The sequence below is a fragment of the Triticum aestivum genome, chromosome 3B (genome assembly GCF_018294505.1).
Source record: "Triticum aestivum cultivar Chinese Spring chromosome 3B, IWGSC CS RefSeq v2.1, whole genome shotgun sequence".
NCBI classification, from domain to species: Eukaryota; Viridiplantae; Streptophyta; class Magnoliopsida; order Poales; family Poaceae; genus Triticum; species Triticum aestivum.
This window is the reverse complement of record NC_057801.1, coordinates 791,356,766-791,376,423: the sequence shown is the minus strand read 5'-3', so window position 1 is coordinate 791,376,423 and position 19,658 is coordinate 791,356,766. Positions and strand designations below refer to the sequence as shown.

Genomic DNA, 19,658 nt, shown 5'->3' with positions numbered 1-19,658 from the left:
AGCGGACGGTGGCGGTTACGGCGACGACGGCACGGCGGAGCAGGCGCTGCTGGAGGACGTCGACGTCGAGGACTACGGCCTCCTCTGAGCCTCGGCTTAGGGGGAGAAATGTAGGGCATATAAGCCTCGGCTAGGCTGCGGGCGCGGCGAGCGCGTGTGTGTTCGGGGTGGCCGTGTCGGGCTCGAACCAGGTGTGCGTGCGTGCGTGCGTATGTGTGTGTACGTGAGCCAGCGCGTGTGTGCGCGGGGTGGCCGCGGGAGTTGGTTAGCGAGGATCCAGGGGAGGACCGCGTCGGGCGCGCGAGACGGCCGTGGCGATAGTGGGCAGGCACGGTGCGCGGGCGCGAGCCAGAGCGCGCGGGGCGCGGGGGGAGTGGCGTGTAGGCGAGGCCTGGCATGTCAGAGCTCGCGGGTATAAGACCCACTCCACGCCTATGTAATCGCTGAGGCAAACGAGTTCGTGCTGGAGAAAAACAAAGAAGCCCGTACATGCGGGGGGGGGGGGGGGGGGCGTTTGTGCGCCTGCAAATCTTCTCTGTTCTTCTTCCTCCACTCCGGTCGTGTTTCCGATGATCGCCGTGCTCCGGTGGTTCAGTTTTGGCAACAACAGCCGACACTCTGAGGCGTGACACAGTGCAAACAAGTCAGTCACTCCGGCATGTGGAGCTTCGAAATTTCCGGACGGTATGTGTGTACACTGACCGCGATGTCTGCCATTTCTTTTTCGTGCAGTGCAGAATACGATGCGCAAATCGCTCCGACATGCTGCCGCTCGTCAAGAACACGACTGTCCTATGGGATCGCGACGCTGGCAATAGTATTATAGTTGTGCATAGTTTACGTGCGAAAACTCAGGAACACGATGGGGATGGATAGATAGATTGGAAGCTTAGAATAGACGATGTGCCAATCAGCACGCACGGCCACCATGCGCGAGCTCCGTCTCCTTTCAGCAGCCGGCGTGAGCATGGCCCCGCCCGGCACTGTGCCAGCCGTCAGTTCGAGCAGTCTCTCCCCGCCCCAAGTCTTTTCTTTCGTCCCACCGCTCTTCACCCAATTCCCGCCCTTTTTCGCTCACACTCTCTTTCTTCCCGGCATCGATGCATGGACCCGTAGGTCGGGGGATCATGCTCGTCTGGAAGATCAACTCGCCAAGACGGCAAAATCATCACGTCAAAGTGAAGGATGCAAAGGCGGCAACACTCAAGAATCAGAAGGCTGGTGGAGGCGTAGATGGTGGTGGTGGTGGTGTGGGTGCTGGTGGGAGACATGGTGGAGGTCGGGGCCTGGGCAGTGGGTCCTCCCGCCGTCGCCCGACCGTGCATTACAAGGTTGTCTAGATTATTTGCAACCAGATATGCATTGTTGTGTAAATCATTTGTAGCCAGATATGCATTGTTTTGTTGATCATCTATAGCCGGATATGCATTTTTTTAGCTTTAAATGACTGTAGGAGAGTTTCCTATAGTCTCATTGTAGTTCCTACAGTCTCATTGTATATTAAGCAAACACGGTAAATGTGTAGGATTTACATGGTTCCACAAAACGCACACACCGGCACCCCATGAGGGCAGACTAAAGGAACTAAAAGGATAAGAAGGGCTTAAAAACAATCAAAAGGCAGGTCCTAAACTAAGTTTTGCAGGAAGGTGTTAATGTAGCCTTCAAGTTCAACAGATGATCTATATTTGAGAAGTCAAAAGTCCTGTTTAAACCTCCTGAACCAGGAATTTTGCCTCATATGCATTGTTTTGTTGACCATTTGTAGCCGGATATGCATTGTTTTATTAATCATTTGTAACCGGATATGCATTTTTTTTATGATCATTTGTAGCCAAATATGCATTGTTTTGTTGATCCTTTGTTGCCGGATATGCATTGTTGGCAATGTTTTATTTTGTAGCCTTCCCGTGCGTGTAGTGTGTTCTTGAAGTTGGAGAAGAAAAACTTCACCGTCATGCATTGTTGGTTGAAGTTGAATGAACAACCCAGGTGAAACCTACACATTGCTAAGACCGTCTCCAATGGCACCGAGGAAGAGACCGGTGATCCAACCAACCAAACAAAAGAACCGCCCAAGAAGGTTAGAAGAGGGTTTCGGGAAAAGAAGTCAGAGGAGGAGAGGGCGAAGTGAGGTGTGGCGAACAAGATGATAGGGAGGTTTGAAGACATCTTGGTGAAGAAGGAGGGGGAATACGTCAAGGCTCGGACGCTGAGATGCTTACCATGTTGATGGCGGTGACTGAGAAGAAACTCAAGCTCAAAGAGAAGAAGGCCATGCTCGAGAAGAAGAAGATAGGGATCGTAGCTGCCTCGGAGGACGCAAAGATGCTTATGCCTTGAAGATGGAGGATTTAGATGAGGACACAAGGATGATCATGCAAGCCCTTGATACGTCTCAAACTTATCTATAATTTTTGATTCTTTCATGCTATTATATTATCATATATATATATATATATATATATATATATAGCAATTTATACTATTTTCTTGACTAACCTATTAGTTTAGTGCCCAATGTCAATTCCTCTTTTCTGCTAGTTTTGGGTTTCACAGGAAATAAATATCTACAAAGGTCAACATAAGTCGCCGATTTAACACGATTTTTGGGAGACAAGAACCACACGAGAGGAGTCCATGCTCCTGCCGAAGATTTCATCGCGTCCTATGCGTTAGTCATGATGGTGTCGGCTGCCCATTCTCTCTGTCTGGTGCATCCACAGGGTCTAGCTCGTGGTGTGGACGTCCACCTTAGCGGTGCTTTGTGCCTCTTCCCCCGGTTGCGCGTCTCGCAGCTAATCAATTTTAGCCCGCTCCAGCGTTGCCTTGGAGATCTACGGTACTCTTGGGTATTCTTTATTGTGATGGATATGGTTTTGAGAAAAAGCTCTATGACGACGGCGTCTGTGGGCGTCGTTTCCCTTCTTGAAGGCATCGCGACTAACCCTTGTCTTTTCTTTGGTGCGGGTGGTTGTGTTCGGTTTGGTAATGGCACTACTATCCACTGGTGTTGCCTTTGGGAGTTGTCGTGCCTCCATATACTCTTCTTTCATTATTGCTTTCTGGTTTGGTGGGTCATGGCACTTCGGGCCAGCTGCTTTTTGGTATGGGTTTGTGGATGCCGGAGCGACGACTCTGAACAATGGGTGTGCACCAAGGCAGCAATCTTGAATTGAGGTGCGGCGACAAGTCTAGGGTGTAGGCTAGCCGCTCAGTGTTGCATGGGCTGTGACCTAATGAAACAAGGGTAGTGAGTTTGTCGGCCCGGTAGAAACAATCTGATGGGCTAGTCTGGCTAGCATGTTGGGACAACAATGGCCTTAGATGTTTGGCGTAACTTTTGTGGTCTGCGGGCGATCGTCTCATGTAGCGAAGGCTACAATGTGTCCGAGTGATGTGGTGTTGTGGCTCACATGCTAGCTCGGGAAGTTGAGTGGTGTGTCTTCGGATCCTAGCGTCTGCCTGTGTTTTATGACTATGGTCTAGTGTTGTGTGGTCGGCAAGGCCTCGTTGCATGTGCAATTTTTTGTTTGCTTTTTCTCATAAACAGAGCCGTCTTGTTTAGGTTTTCGATCAGCTTTCCCTTATAAATTGAATCGATATGTTTTGTTTTTTAAAATGAGATCATATTCAGGCAGGGATCTTTCTCTAGCAATAGTTTGGGTAAAATGTTGTCGCAGGAAAATAAACTATACCACCTTGGACAAAAACATGATAGAAATAGCGAACACAACTAAATATCATAGTACACAGGACCTTCAATTATTATGAGTATAATGCACACTGGTGTAGAAAATTGGGTATGGATGTTCATTTCTACAAGTGGAGCGTCTTAATTTATGGGAGCCACATGACAACCCGGTTGGTCACTATCCAGTTCATAAAGCCAGTACTAGTGTAGTATACAAGTACAACCAAGCCCTGTTTATCGAAATTACACAACCGAAGATTTTGTACGTAGACTTATAGAGTAGTGCCTATACATGTGTACGTAGAACTGAAGCTCCATTAAAAATACTTTCAACAAACAGCTTATGTTAATAATTGAGTAGGGTAATCAGTATTTGCAACATTCAAGGCTCTGCTCCTTTGACTAGGTTTTCGGGAGAATTGCATGTGTCCTCCACGGCATGACAGGGCAGCAGAATCAATCGCGCAGGCACAGCTACCGGTGGTTCCCAGTGTCCAGGTAATTTGCATCTATGCCGTTTCATGATGAGAAGAATTTATTGTCCAAAGAATTGTTGTGCATACATGCCACCGGTTCAAGTTTTATATACATAAGTTCTTTTTGGAAGAAGTTCATTTCGGAGTATTGAACTTGAGGGTGCAAATTTTAGTAAGAGGAAGCAAGTTTTCCTCTTATAAAGAAAAATACAGACAGACGGACTGCACACATGATACATCACTAGGGGAATGCAGAGACCAGGGAGGGAACATCACAGTTCCGTAAGCCCCTCCTCATCTGAGACCGCCTCTCGCAGCACCCGGACGCACATTCTTTCTTTGCGATGTATAAAATTCACACACGGAGCAGATAAATATGGCTGTAACTTAGAGGTAGTTCACCAGGGAGCGATACGTGGCCCCGGCCTTCCAGTTGACGGGAATGACGTTGTTGACGACGAGGACCCTGCCGGACTCGGAGGTGAGCTTGAGGCAGAATGGGGCGCGCAGCCGCCTGCCGTTGTTGAGGCGCCACAGTGCGCCCCAGTCCTGCGCCATTGGCGTCCAGGCGCGGCTGCCAGCCTCCTTGAGGTCCACGGCCTTGAGGTCGCCGTCGTCGCCCACGAACTCGATCAGGGTCTTGAAGTAGAAGGGGTTGGAGCCTTGGTCCACCCTGAATGCAATGTTGACGCCAGGGTACTTGCATGGCACCCTAGGATGATTAACAGGAACACCAAGATCAGCAGAAATTACGCCACTACTGTTTTCCGTGTAACTGTAGACTGAAGAGGAACCTATCCTATGTCGTAGACCCGTAGTGCTGCGTACCTCTTGTACTGCATCCTGATGACACCGCCGGCGCGGAGCTTGTTGGCCATGCCAGGCTTCGCCATGGCGCCCAGGGCGGTGCCGCTCATGTCGAAATGGCATGGCTCGCCGGGGTAGAGGTTGCCGGGGCTCAGGTCGGTGATGACGACGGTCACAGGCTTCCCGGAGCAGGCTGAGTTGCTCGTGCATTTAACCTGCGTACGCCACATGAACACGTTTTGTAATTTGTCAGGACGAGCCGAGCCGACCACTTGTCCACTTTGCACCATTAATGGGAGGAGTTTGGTGTGTTATGCTTACATCATAGCACGCGCCGCAGCCCATGCCCGCCATGAATAGAGGCGAGCTCCCAGCGGCGATCATCGACGAGAACGGCCGGTGCCCAACAGCGGTCTGGTAGCCACACGCGCCACCTGCAAATTTCTTTCCTTATCAGTATCTTTGAGCTCGACGAATGTGGGTGCGATACAGGTCCCATGCGTGCAAGACCGGCAGTAAAGCAAGCAAAGCACTAACCGTCGCTTCCGGCGCCGTTGGGGTTGCCGTAATACGTGGCGCCGGCGGGCAACCAGCCGCCGCCGTATGCGGCGGACAAAGAGGGGTTAGTGCTGGTCTGGTTTTTCTGGCCCCTGACTGCAGCAGGCTTGTGGTGCCCGGTCGCCTTGGCGAGCTTGCTGGAGCAAGCAATGGGGCTTACAAGGAGTGAGAGCACCACCAGTGCGCCAAGCAGCACTAAGGTGCAAGTTTTCGCCATTGCTGCTGCTTGTAGCTAGCTTGCTAGCACTAGGACTGGGAACTCGAAAATTTAGAGGCTACGAGCTAGATAAGCTAAGCTCGAATGTTCGTTGGGTGAGTTGAAGGACTGGTCACGAGGCCAGTATTTATAGTACTTCCTTCATCTGATGAGGAATGTACGTATAGAAATTTTAGGACAAATTATGAAGTGGAATGAAAATGCATTGAAACAGTAAGCTATCACTCTCTCCTCTTTAATTACTCCCTAATGCGCTAAGTGCATGTAGAAATAAAAAAATGTACAATGTTCTTGATCTTGATTACCGTGTTATGAGGGAAAACATTTTTTTCTACTTCAAATTACAATTTTTAAACCTAATTTAAAGTGCATTGGAAGATAAAAGTACATTTTTTTTGTAAACAAATTTTATAGCAAAATGCCAAGACGAACGGCCGTCGTGGCGAATTATTAAGAAGAACATGATGAGTGTTTTTTTAGAGAGCACGTGACGAGTTGGTGTAGAAGGAAAAAAGCTTACCGAACTACTCCTATATGTGGAGAAATCTTCTTCCGTGATTCTTTCTTCGAAGAAAGAAAAGAGGACTCCTTGGCTAGGGTATCTTGTGCCTCCTGCCGGTGCCACCGCCGGTCTACCTCGTCTTCTATGGTCTGAGGGCCATGGAGTAATGGTGGATCTCGGCCCTGCCGGTGGGAGGGCTCCGTTTTTTCATACTCTTTTGAGTTTTGTTAGGTTTTGTGTCCTGCTCAGAGAGGCGAGGCGGCGGCGGCTCTCTGTCGATTGAATAAGGTTCTCCCCGCCTTGTCCCCATTCCGATGGTGTTTCTACGATTGTTGGAAGGCGTGTGGAGGTTTGTCTCTGGCGGATTTCATGGGATTCGGTCGGCGTTTGTCTTCGGTGGATTCATGTGGATCTTGTCTTCGTTCGTCTGTGTTCGTGTGTCTACATATTGGATCCTTCTGATCTACGCTTCTCTTCATCGACGGCGGATGCTATTCTGGTGCGCTGGACCTATGGGGCCTTAGCACGACGACTTCCCGACTGTCTACTACAACAAGATTTGCCCGGCTCCGATGAGGGAGGGGCGAAGACGGCGGCGCGCCTTCGGCTCGCTCCAGTGCAAGTAGTCGTCGCTAGGTGGTCTACGGACCTAGATGTATTTTTTACTTCTTTCTTTGTACTATCCTGACAGTTGATGAATAGATCGGAAGATATTTCCGAAAAAAAAGAACTATTATGTATCTGCACTACCTACAAATATGAACCAAAGTCGAGCCGTAAAATAAAAGGTGAGCCAACGTCCTGTAAAATAAATAAATTGTACAATAGGGGAGCACACATTTTTTTAACAAAGTACGGATGCAAAGCGTTCATACATACATGCATACACTCACCACTATCGGAACACGGCTCTACCCCGACGGCCTAAACAATGCTGACGGGCCCCGTCAGCCTATGCCGAGCTACGCCGACAGCCGAGACTGGGCTGTCGGCATATCCAAGCCATCGGGCTATCTCCAGGTATGTCGATGGCCGTCGTCGGCATAGATAAGCTGTCGGCATAGCGTTGTCTACGCCTATGGCCGCCGTTGGCTTACCTGGGCTGTCAGCAGGGCGGTTCACACAGTCAGCTCTAGACCGACGGCAGTGACGGCGGCCGTCGGCATAACTCACGTCTACGTCATTGATCCGTCGCATGTGCCACATCACCAATCCGAGGCACAGATCTCAGCTACCCCGGCCGCAGCTATGTCGATTGCTTTGTCGTCGGCATACATATGTATATATATTTTTCAGTTTTTGTATATACTTTTTAAAGTTTTTTATATATATTATTATTTGATTAACTTAAATGTAGCATATGTAAATACAAACATACATACATTATTTATTGTTATGGTGATATTTTTTCCATAGATTCTGAATAAATATGTAGTTTGTATTTTTTTCAAGTATGTTCATAATGTGACCGCATGTTCTTTTGAATATAGGTCCTTATACTCTATTAAAATAAAAAACAACTATGCCGATGGAAGTGTTGTGGCAGTTGCAAACGATAGGCACGCGTCTCCAGAGTGTCACCCCCTTCACGTCTGAGGTGTGCCCCACTCACGTACGGAGCCGCCGCCGGCACCTGGAGGGGGGAAACGGTCGTGTCGGGTCTATACGGAGGGGATCTTGCTGTGGATTTGGCTCGGACGTTGCTCCCAAGTGTTCCTATGGGCTGGCCGATCACAACCGGGTGAAGAGGTCCGCTGGTCAAAGCCCGTCCGGGGAAAGTCAAAGGGTTAACTCTCGTGGTCAACCGCTCCAGGGTTAGGCGGGACAGGGGCCTTGGTGGGTAGCAATGCCACTGCAGAGCGTCGCACCTGACACTCATACATGCCTTAAGGTATGGTGGCATGTCTGAAGAGGCAGCACGCATCTCCGGGGTGTGGCCCCCCTCACGAACGTCATCGCCGCCGGCACCTGGAGGGGGGAAATGGCCATGTCAGGTCTACACAGAGGGGATCTAGCTGTGGGTTTGGCCCGGAGGTTGCTCCCTAAGTGTTCCTATGGGCTGACCTACCACAACCAGGTGGAGAAGTCCACTGGTCAAAAGCCGTCCGTGGAAAGTCAACGGGTTAGATCTCATGGTCAACCGCTCCAGGGTTAGACGAGACGGGGGGGCCTGGGGGTAGCAATGCCACCGGAGTGTCGCACCGGCCCCTCATACATGCCTTAAGGTGTGGTGGCATGCCTGAAGTGGCAGCACGCGTCTCCGGAATGTGGCCACCCTCATAGACGGCGCCGCCACCAGCATCGGGAGGGGGAAAGCGGCCACGTCGGGTCTACACGGTGGGGATCTTGCTGTGGGTTTGGCCCGGACGTTGCTCCCAAGTGTTCCTATGAGCTGGGCGATCACAACCGGGTGAAGAGGTCCACTGGACAAAGCCCTTCCAGGGAAAGCCAAAGGAATAGATCTCGTGGTCAACTACTCCAGGGTTAGGCGGGACGGGGGCCTTGAGGGGTAGCAATGCCACCGGAGCGTCGCATCAGGCCCTCATACATGCCTTAAGTTGTGGTGGCATGTCTGAAGAGGCAGCACGCGTCTCTGGGGTGTGGTCCCCTTCACGGACGGCGCCGCCGCCAGCACCGAGGACGGGGAAACGGTCGCGTCGGGTCTACACAGAGGGATCTTGCTGTGAATTTGGCCCGGACGTTGTTCGCCAAGTGTTCCTATGGGCTTACCTACCACAACCGGCTGGAGAAGTCCACTGGTCAAAGCACGTCCGGGGAAATTCAGCGGGTTAGATCTCATGGTGAACCGCTCCAGGGTTAGGCGGGACGAGGGCTTGGGGTGTAGCAATTCCACCGGAGCGTCGCACCGGGCCCTCACACATGCCTTAAGGTGTGGTGGCATGTCTAAAGAGGCAGCATGCGTCTCCAGGGTGTGGCCCCCCTCACAGACGGCGCTGTCGGTGGCACCTGAAAGGGGGAAATGGCCACGTCGGGTCTACACGGAGGGGATCTTGGTGTGAGTTTAGCCCGGACGTTGCTCCCAGGTGTTCCTATGAGCTAGCCGATCACAACCGGGTGAAGAGATCCATTGGTCAAAGCCCGTCTGGGGAAACTCAAAGGGTTAGATCTCGTGGTCAATCGCTCAAGGGTTTGGCGGGACGGGTGCCCTTGGGGGTAGCAATGCCACCAGAGCATCGCACTTGGCCCTCATACATGCCTTAAGGTGTGGTGGCATGTTTAAAGAGGCAGCACGCTTCTCTAGGGCTTGGACCCCTCACGGACGGTGCCGCTGCCGGTACTTGGAGGGGGGAAATGGTTGCGTCGAGTCTACATTTAAGATGTGGTGGCATGTTTTTCATGAAACGTTTCCCAACAGCTATAACAACATCGATTCCCATGTAGACAATATAGATTTCGATGGCTGGCTGCCTACTTATCCATTCGTGGGAGAGAGTTCGAATAGGAAAGGAAGAAAACCAATCGTTGCAGAGATAGTGCTAAGTGGGCCCCATGCAGGGCACACGTCGCATGTATGAGACGGTGGAGGCTTGCTAGTGATCCGCCGGCTAATGGCTAGAGTTTCCCTAGATAGATAGGTAGATAGATAGATATATAGTTTTACTTCCAATACTTCTCAAACTCACGCAAGAAGCACTCAACTTCAAGAGTGCTGTGAGCCCCAAACTTCCTAGGCATGTAAGTATCATTACACCCTCCAGAATTGTCTTTTATCTTTAAATTATCATTTTATGCACCATCATTACATGATTGGTGCCATTCTGTATCCTACCTATTTTAGTCTTAAATGTAGTGGACACTTCACTCAAACTGGCAATCAAACACTTCTTTAGATATCACATATCTTTTAGCCTTTGTTTGTTTCTGAAAAAGATTCTAGTTCCAAGAATATCACATAACTATCCCAAGCATTTTGAATTTCGGGTTTCATGGAAGCAAGGAGACCGCCATAGGATTCTTGCCTTATGGGTCGAAGGACGCGAGTCTCATCATCCACAACATCAATGGCAGAATATTATAAGCATGCAACACGAAAACCAATCCTTCTTGACACTCTTGAGGATAATCTTGTCATAACTGAAAGTGCTAGTTATTGACTAGAGGGGGAGGTGATTAGGCGATTTTTATGAATTTCTTCAAAGACAGGCAATATCTTCGAAGATGGGGAAGAAAAATAGTAACTAAATAGGATATAACGGAAGATAAACGACACTAGACATCCTAGAATATCAACACAATCGAAGTGAGAAGCAAGTGCAAGCAACAATCTCGGTAGTACAGAATAAATTATTAAATAGTGTGAAGGCAAAGATATATTAAGAGTGAGTCTTCACACAATGTCTTCAGATAGGATGAGCATGCAAAGTCTTCACAAAACTAAACAGTAAGTCAATGAGTGAAGTGATAGAACCGGATCCTCGATGAAGACAAATGATTTTTTGACCAGTTCCAGTTGCTGTGACAACTGTATGTCCGGTTAGGGAGGCTGAGATTTATCTCGGAAGAGCTACTCTTCACCTTATTCCCTTTGAGGTAAGATCAGTTTGACCTCGCGCAATCACTCAGTTAAGTCTTCAAGGTAGACTTCCAAACCTTCACAGACTTCTTTCACCGACAATCCACAATCACTCTCAGATGCTCAGAACGCGACGGCCTAACTGACAGAAAGATCATAGTATTCTGGTGTATCAAGTCTTTAGTTCACTTAGAACATAATGGCTTCAGTGATGCTCAATTACTCTTGGGATCTGGGTGTTTTATGTTTCTCGTTGCAAGGATTCTCTCTCAAGGGCTTCAGAGGTGGATTGCACTCAAACGACAAAAGTTGTTTCATAACTCAGAGCAGCCACCAACTTATGGTGGAGAGGGTGGGCTATTTATAGCCGGGAGGCAACCCGACATGATATGTCTGAAATGGCCCTGCGTCAGTGGATATCCAACACATGTCCAACGGTCTCCAAGTAAAGCTGACTAAACCAACTCTTGAAGAGATTTTCTCTCATTGTCTTCACTAGAAGACATAGGATTTTAGGTTGAGCATCATGTTAGTTTTCTGACCTTGTTTACCTCGACCGCACTTGACAGTTCGGTGGTTCCTATGACTCAATAAAGGAGAAAATGAAACTACCAAAAGACTATGTGTTCGTGCTCCATTATCTTCAAACCAATGTGTTCGCATTTCATTATCTTCAATGTGAATGTCTTAGTGAACTAGCATTATCTGAATTGTCTTCATATATTTTTAGGGGTCATCTTCAATGGGTAAAACGAATCAATAGGGACTCCTACCAGTGTTCTCCTATGGATCTCACAAACACATTAGTCCCACAACCATGTTTTTCGCCAATACTCCAAAACCAACAAGGGGTGGCACTAGATGTACTTACAATAATATTGACCAATTGTAAATATTAAACTAGATTATTAAAATCATTAATCAATTTCAATAGGAAAGGTGGAACCGCAAGCCATTATTGTACAACTATAATGCAATGTACACATATAGAATGTTCGTAAATAATTGCACTAGTGATTAAGCTTATTTTATTCATATTTTTCTCCCACTCAAACCAATATCTATCATAATTGATTTTGATTGGTTTAAGACAGATATCGCATCCACTGCCATTGATTTGTGAATCGCTGATGAATAAGCTTCAACCAGTACTTAGAATATTCAAGTGATGGAGTAGCATGCCACTTAGCAGACGATGGAGGCTTGGAGCCAAATTTGAAGTGTTCCTTGAATTCATCAACAACAAGATCATCTTCAGAGCATAATAGGGTTAGGCTCTTCAAGAATGGCAATTAGCTTCATGGGCCACCAATGCATTCTTGGTGGAAATGTTACGAACATGATTTAGATCAGCCACAATGCTCTGCATCCGGCATTTGAGCCGTAGATGGTTCTTGTCGTGCTTCTGATGAAGAGAAACTAAAATTTCCCTTTGTGCCAAAGTTCGAGATTGCTTATGAGGCCTTTGTGGTACTGTGTTGATTATCGCTTAAGTGTTGGCTTGGCGAGGATGCCTTATCTGACCAACAAGAGGACCGACAGATGAAGCATTTGGAATATGCACAGTCTCAATGTGATCAGTAAAGCTTTGGTGCGCAACTTTCTTTCACCGAGTGGCATCTTGTCAACTCGTGGCTAGATGGCGTCATGAGGAAGACCCACTTCGGGCAGGAAGATGTGATGATTCCGACCAGAGGGTTCATAGTGCACAATCGATCATAATTTGATGAGGCGCATGATCCATGGTGCATACAATTGGAGTCGAAAGAAATCTATTCCTAAATCCGCTAGTTGCCTTATGGAGAAATCGCGAGTATTGAACCTTTTGTCGTTGACGATATTGTAGACCATTGTCTTCATGGCACCGTCAGGTTTGCGTGAAGAAGAATGCCCTTTCATAGGACACAGAGCATGCGAAACAATATGATATACTATTCAAGGAAGATACTCAAGGCCGTTAAACAGAAATTCAGTTGGGCAATCAGCGTCATCACACAATTGGTTCATCATGGTGAGCAGCTCAGTCATTTTTGGTTCAACCTTGTGGAAGATACTCTCAATGGCCTTCTGATAGGCTTCACAGCCAGGCTCCTAGTCATCACCAAGAGTAGGTAGGTTGGTAAGCTCAAGAAGCTCTTGAGCATGAACCTTACTATGTACATCTCCTGTCATCCACTCAAGTTCCCAAGTGGTTGCCGGGATTCCTGTTGAAGACTTCGAAAGAGTTGCATAAATTGGAGGATCAAATACTCATTCTAGTGTTCCTTGTCTGTGACAAAGGGTGAAAATCCAACATCTCTGAAGCAATCCAGCACTTTCTCAAAGTAGGGAAGATCTGACATGGCTTCAAAACCCAGTTTCTGGTGAGGATGAATCATGTCTTGATCATACAACACACATGAGTAATAGCTTCTTTGAAGATGGCTCCAGAACCAATTAGAAGATATGCGAGGCTTGTTGTAAGGGTTCTTGGAGTGATCAAAGAACGTGGTGTGCTCCTTAAAGCCAGTGATAGTATAAGTGTACTCAGTTGAAGCAGCACCACGAAGCCTTGGCAGCCTAGGTATAGGCATCTGGACGTGGGGCCAATTGTTGATGTTGAACTCATATTGACGTCGAGGCAGCTTATCTAGAGTGAGACATGGCCATTTGATATAGACTAATTACACTTCAATACCAGATTTGTCTTATGTGAAGACAGTCCATCATCATGGCTTTGGGATGAGCAATGGCTTTAGTTACTTGCGCTTCAAAAGATTGATGCACAACATTTGTAGATGGGGCATCTTCTTCAACAGTATCTGCTTCTAGTGCATGCTCTTCAGCAACATTAGTGTCAGCAGATTTGGCTTCACGAGCAGGCTCTTCAGCATCAGTATTAGTTTCAGTAGCATGCTCATTAGGGATATTTGCTTCTGTAGCTTGCTCTTTAGCGATAGCTGCAATGGTTGCAGAGGGTGGATTCACATAGGCTGATGGAGTCGGATTATCTTCAGTGCTTCTGGCTTCTAGCTGGTCAGTGGCGCTAGGGCAAATGACTTCAGGATTGACTTCTTTGTCTCTAGAGATTTCAACATGCACATCCTCATCAGGAATGCTAGTCATGGAGGAGGAGGGCGTTGGGCCTCTAGGAAGCCTTCAGAATGAGGGTGACGCTTGTGGAGATTATGCATCTTCCTCCATGGACTCCGGAGGGATCTCAAGCACTGGTGTTGAAACATGAGCAGGAGGAGTATTGGGAATCACCTCATGAAGCGTTGTGTTGGGGTGCGGCTCATCCTAGAATATATCCTAAACAATTGGCAACGGGGGATTGCAAATACTCCCATCTTCACCGTTCTCGCGAACAGGCGATGATACTACTGCGGATAACCTCGGATGTGTTTGGACTCAAGCTTGTCAACATTCTTCCTGAAGACATTCTTCTCATGATCTATCTTTTTCTTTCGCTCAATTAATTTCTAAGAAATGTTGAGCTCCTGAGCAACAAAACGTTCGAACACGACACTTATGTCAATGGTCAGTTGAAGATCATCCAAGGAAAGAGATGGGTCTTGAAACCATTCATCAATGAATTTGTTCAAGATATCAGCATCGAACAGAGGTAGATCCTTGAAGATATTTTATTCTTCCTGCTTGTTCTTGATGAGCAGTTCCGAAGCATCATCATCAAAGTCATCATCAGATAAATCGATGATAGTGTCATCATGCAAGCAGAGTATTTGTTGGTTTGGAGCCTTGCCCAGCAGATTCTTTGGCCTTAGGAGAGGTCTTAGACACATTTTGTGAACGCACACTAGTTTCAGGAGGTGCAATGGCTTCACTCTTGAAGCATTTAGTGCAGCAGTGGCACTTGAAGACTGAGTTGCTTTTGCCTTTCAAACCTTTGGCGATTCATAGACTTTGATGATTCTGGAGGAAGATCTTTGTGTTGTTGGGTAGCTTCACGACCGGGTGTGGCAACCTCATGTAGTGCCTTTAATGAGCAATTAATGTAGTCATGAATGCTCTGAAAGGGGCCAACCAGATTTGGTATAGCCTCACGCATGCCATCTAGCCTTGGTGGAGTAGGGCCGGGGTTGAAGTCAATGTCTTACATCTTTTTGTTGAAGTCTGTTGAAGCCTTTGCATATTGATAGTTGGTTTCAAACATATCGTCTTTACAAGACCATTGGATGCTTGAGGTATCAGATTGGAAGGTATAGCATATCTAACCATGCATGGATAGAAACCCAAGCCAATGGCGTCAGATTTGGTCTTAGGCACAAGCTTCTTGTACACAATATCTGCCCAGGGTGGTTTGACACCATTCTTGGCAACATACTCTGGTGTAACAGGGTGATAGAAGAACCATTCCTCAGCCCAATATCTTTGGGATCCACTCAGTGCGTGATTTAAACTGACCATAGTTTTCTTTAGGGGCTCTGATTTGTATTTTGTATACAAGGTGGATGAAAATCTTCAGGGTCTAACCATGACGCCTTTGCCTTCCTCCTCTTCTAGGAGCATTATCTCCAGCCATTGGCTTCACAGGACTGACAAGCTTCACACTGCTGATACGGCTAGAACTAGCTTCAGGTGAGTCAAGGTGAAGCTATAAAAAGTCTGTAAATGAATTCAAGCTATGATAACCGAGCGACTCTGCCGCAGAGATGTACCTTTGAAAGAATTAGAGACATGGGGGAAGTAGGACAGGTAAATAAGTTTGAAGATAATGACCTCAACTTGTGAAGACATTCACTGATCGTCATAGATGTGGTTCTAGATTTTTAGGAACTGGAATATAGGTACAAGTGAGGAATCACATAATTCTTACAGCATAAGTGAAAAGCTTCACAAGGTCAACACTACTGAGGATGTGGATTTGAAATGAAGGAAGAACTATTGAAGATATTCAAGATTTTATCAGATCAAAGGAGTGGCAGAAACTTGAATTAGTTATCACGTGATGAACTCATGGAGTACTAGCTCAACTAGGTGAGGATGAAGCCGAGTAGTTCAATCTCCCACACACTAACTCTGTGGTGGAAGATTGCTACGGTAGCGCCGGAGGGAAGACATTCGCAATCGGCGTGAGTACTCTGGTGAAGAAGTTGCGGTAGCAAACTGCTTCTTCTCTTACGAGGTGGGCAGAGCGACAGGTGTGTAGGCAATAAATGACCACGGGCGGATGTAATTATAAGGAGGAGTCGGCCCAGGAGGAATAATTGTTATGCCCCAGGCAGTTTGTATGTGCTTGATGTGTGGCGTGCATGTGCAGTTTTTACAGCTGCGCATGAGCCCCACAGTGGTGATAATCAAGATTGGATAAGGATAAATAACATTCCTTCCGTTTACTGTTGTAGTCAACATCCCTTCCATTTTTATCTGCTTTAACAGCATGCTGAAACCGACACGTTAAAGCTATCATTTTGATATGATGTTGTTTACCGTGTTGTATGATGTCAAGTTTGTTGTACTTATCACGCCTTTCCATGTACTTATGCAGGACAACAACAAGAATGGTCAGCATTTTTCACCGAGGTTAGTTTCATCCGTCAGCTTGTACTCCAACCCTCCTGCACCCGGGTTCCATAATGTAGTGCATATAGATCCACATCTGGACACTTTTTAGCTTCTAATATCGACTGGTTGCTTGTAGGTACATATGTCCTCAGCAAAGATCTATGTATCGACCATTTTTTGCATATGGGGCAATGAGACATTCATGAACCATCATCAAGTGAGGATACTGATAAGGATTATCAGCTAAAATAATCAAATGATGGTAGTTAGATTGATTTTTTACACTCTATCCAATACAACATTGAGCTGGAGGATGGTAAATACAAACTCTATAATATTGTCTTTTTACTGCCCACAATGAGTTGTTAGACAATAATGTCTGAATCTTTTTCGTTTGCAGTGCTTCCCAAAGCAGTTTACTCAAGATTACCTCGCAAAGTGCATGATTGATGGACATGCAATGAAGGTTAAAGTATTTCATCGAGGCTACAATGAGAATCAAGAAGTCCTAATGAAGACAATGCAGGATGGGTGGGCGGCCATCATAAGGGGTTGGCCTAGAGTCGTGCGCGTATTACACATGAAGGAGGGCATAATATGGGCAATCCGCTTCACCTTCTCTAGAAAACAGAATATCTTTCGTCTCTCTCTTTACATTCTTCAGTACAACTATGGTTCATCACTGTTTACTTGGTGCTTCCGTAGTTCTTCAGTATATGTACTTGTGCATCGAATAACGTATGCGTCCTTGAACCTATATTTGTAATAAAATGGCTCGATATGAAATAAGTGATTGCCTACTTTTAAATTCAAAATATTTGAATTTTGAATTAGGGATTATATTAGGTATAAAATTTGAGATTAATTATGCTCCAGAGGACAGTACACTGCACACGATTTGCGAAAGCAAAACGTCTATGATAAATTTCAAGATCAGACACGTTTCTCAGATCCACCATGTGTGTGATGAATCTCTACTGCACCCACAATTTTTTCTTATTAAATGTTTGCGGAAGTGATTTTATCACATACGCTTGACAATTATAGACTGTTTATGATGTCGTGTGTATCGTAAACGTTTGCTCATGGAAGAACATGTGTGATAGGCCTTCATCCGACGTGAGTATGACAAATGAATCGTGTGGTATATATTCAATCTTCGCATACAACATTATAACAACAACTGTATGCACTCTTAGATCGAATCGCATACAAATAAGGAGAAGTAAATGTGTGTAATTGTCTCATTATCATGCACACTTTACAATCATGAATTGTTTGTGATGGGGCATGCATCATAATCGTTGCACAACAGAATACCGACTTCGATTGTAATTCAAGCACAAACAAGTAGTAAGGATGGAGCGTTTGGGACATTCGAAATATCATAAACAGTTGTCTGAAGACTTGCGTTTGGGATAGATGTCGGCATCACATACACTTAGTTCTGCAAAACATATGCATTACTACTCCCTATCCCATACGGTTTCTAGGTCATGTGGAAAGGATCCCCTACCGCACACACATGCAAGGCGGCGGTACCAATGCTTTGAGGGGTAGCGTAGTTACCCATGGAAGAACCATAAGTTTTAAACAAACCATTCACAATCTCCTCCTGTTGTCCAGAAGCCCAAAAAAACAACAAATATTCATCTACAAACCAGAGGTATGATACACTCGACATATTTTAACCCCTTCCAAACCATCCTATGCAATATACTTGTTAATCAAAGTAGACAAAGCATCGACAACTAAGAGGAATAAAAACAAAGATAATGGGTCACTTTCAATACTGTTATAGTAAGTTTTTCAACACAAAGAAGATTGAAATTCTAAACAAAATTATTAAAAAACAACATGATCGAGTATAAAATATCAAGGACATAAGGACCTATCGTCTCCCGCGTCACCTAACCTAGGAGACACGGGCGGTGACCCGATCTACAACACCTTCGACCCCATCACCAGCTCCTGCCCCGTACTGCCGACGGAGGCCAGTGGCGCCGGGTGAAGCCTGCGCTGTGGTATGCATTTTTTTTCTAGACCCTGCCATGCGACCATATGCCGCTGTCTAGTGGCATTGTTCAAATGTTGTCATGCCGCATTGATGGAGATGGACACACTAATTTTGTCTCCGTCCGAAAAGCAGTAACATTGGGTCCTAAGAAGGAAAAATATATAGCTTGTTTCACTTTCCAAAAGCAGTACATAACATAAAGGGAAAACATAATAGCAGTACGACACATGTCACACACGATTTGAGTGACAGATTTGGCTAGGATGATTGCAAAGTTGCCGCTAATCAACGGAAAACCGACGGAGGACATCCGTTGGACTATGGGGGCAGTCACTTGATACCTTCAATGACATGCATGATCTGAAAAGATAAAGAAAATCACACCAGGTAGTTGTCATCGGTCATTACGATAACAAGGGGATTAAGAAATCGGCCACTCCTTTCTCATACGCACATTGTACATCATGGCCATCTTTCGGTAGCTCATGGACCATCATCGTGCAAAGCCTTACCACCAACTTTACCTGTCATGCACGACAGGAACGGCCCAAACCAGGAGAACGTGCTCCTGCCAGCCAGGAGAACGACTTCAGCTTGCTGTGCTTGCGACTTTGCGGTACTCCCTCAGTTGTATAATCTGGGTTGAATAATTTCATCCCTGTACCATGTGACCGACCAATGTAACTGACATCTTTATATTAAGAACGGGAGACATAGAGCGTATATGATAATCGTGCTATAGTTGACAAAGCTTAATCGATAAACCCGTGCGTGTATTTGACGTGCAATCAATATTTTAAAGAGCCACCTATAGCCCCGCTACAGACTTTTAGAGCTCTCCCGCTAAAGCTATGCACTTTGAACGCTAAATTGAAAATGACGCTATTAGCCCGCTATTTCTTGCTATAGCCTTAAATTTGGAGTCATTTAGCCCGTTAAGCCGCTTTACAAAACCATCCTTCTACATTATTTTTTGTTCTTGATTATAATATATAGGATGCATTAAACAAAGCTTGGTTATTGAATTAGGACACCTTATTGGCGCTTGCTCTGGTTTTGATGTGGGAACATGTGTATTAGTTTTTATGTCAAGTATATGCAATATATCATACATGATTTCAGATTATATACCTTTTCTATAAATTTTTCACGATTTAAGAAAACCGCTAAATGGGTCTTAGCTTCGCTATAGCTCCGCTATAGCTTTTCATAGATTCTTGCCGAGCCGCCACTAAATGGCATAGCCCGCTATTCAAAACATTGCATTTAATGCAGTAGCCAGTATGGGAAGTGCATTCCAGAGAACAAGATATGTAGGGAAACCGATTGATTTTTCTGAATCGTGCAT

At 46.1% G+C, this 19,658-nt stretch overlaps 1 protein-coding gene across 1 annotated transcript; it reads right to left on the bottom strand.

The window, feature by feature from the left end:
* Positions 1 to 4,418: 4,418 nt before the first annotated feature.
* LOC123066601 (expansin-B11) lies at positions 4,419 to 5,826 on the bottom strand. Its single transcript, XM_044489651.1, has 4 exons — positions 5,515 to 5,826; positions 5,299 to 5,411; positions 4,999 to 5,192; positions 4,419 to 4,882 (listed from the first exon to the last, which is right to left on the bottom strand). The coding sequence occupies exons 1-4, from the start codon at positions 5,750 to 5,752 to the stop codon at positions 4,558 to 4,560; spliced, it is 870 nt and encodes a 289-aa protein (XP_044345586.1). The 5' UTR covers positions 5,753 to 5,826; the 3' UTR covers positions 4,419 to 4,557.
* Positions 5,827 to 19,658: the final 13,832 nt, after the last annotated feature.

Excerpts from the sequence above, each read along its gene's own strand:
- LOC123066601 (XM_044489651.1), bottom strand. The coding sequence starts at position 5,752 with ATGGCGAAAACTTGCACCTTAGTGCTGCTTGGCGCACTGGTGGTGCTC. Across the intron at positions 5,412-5,514 it reads CAACGGCGCCGGAAGCGACG|GTGGCGCGTGTGGCTACCAG; the intron begins GTTAGTGCTTTG and ends AGAAATTTGCAG. Across the intron at positions 5,193-5,298 it reads GCTGCGGCGCGTGCTATGAT|GTTAAATGCACGAGCAACTC; the intron begins GTAAGCATAACA and ends TGGCGTACGCAG.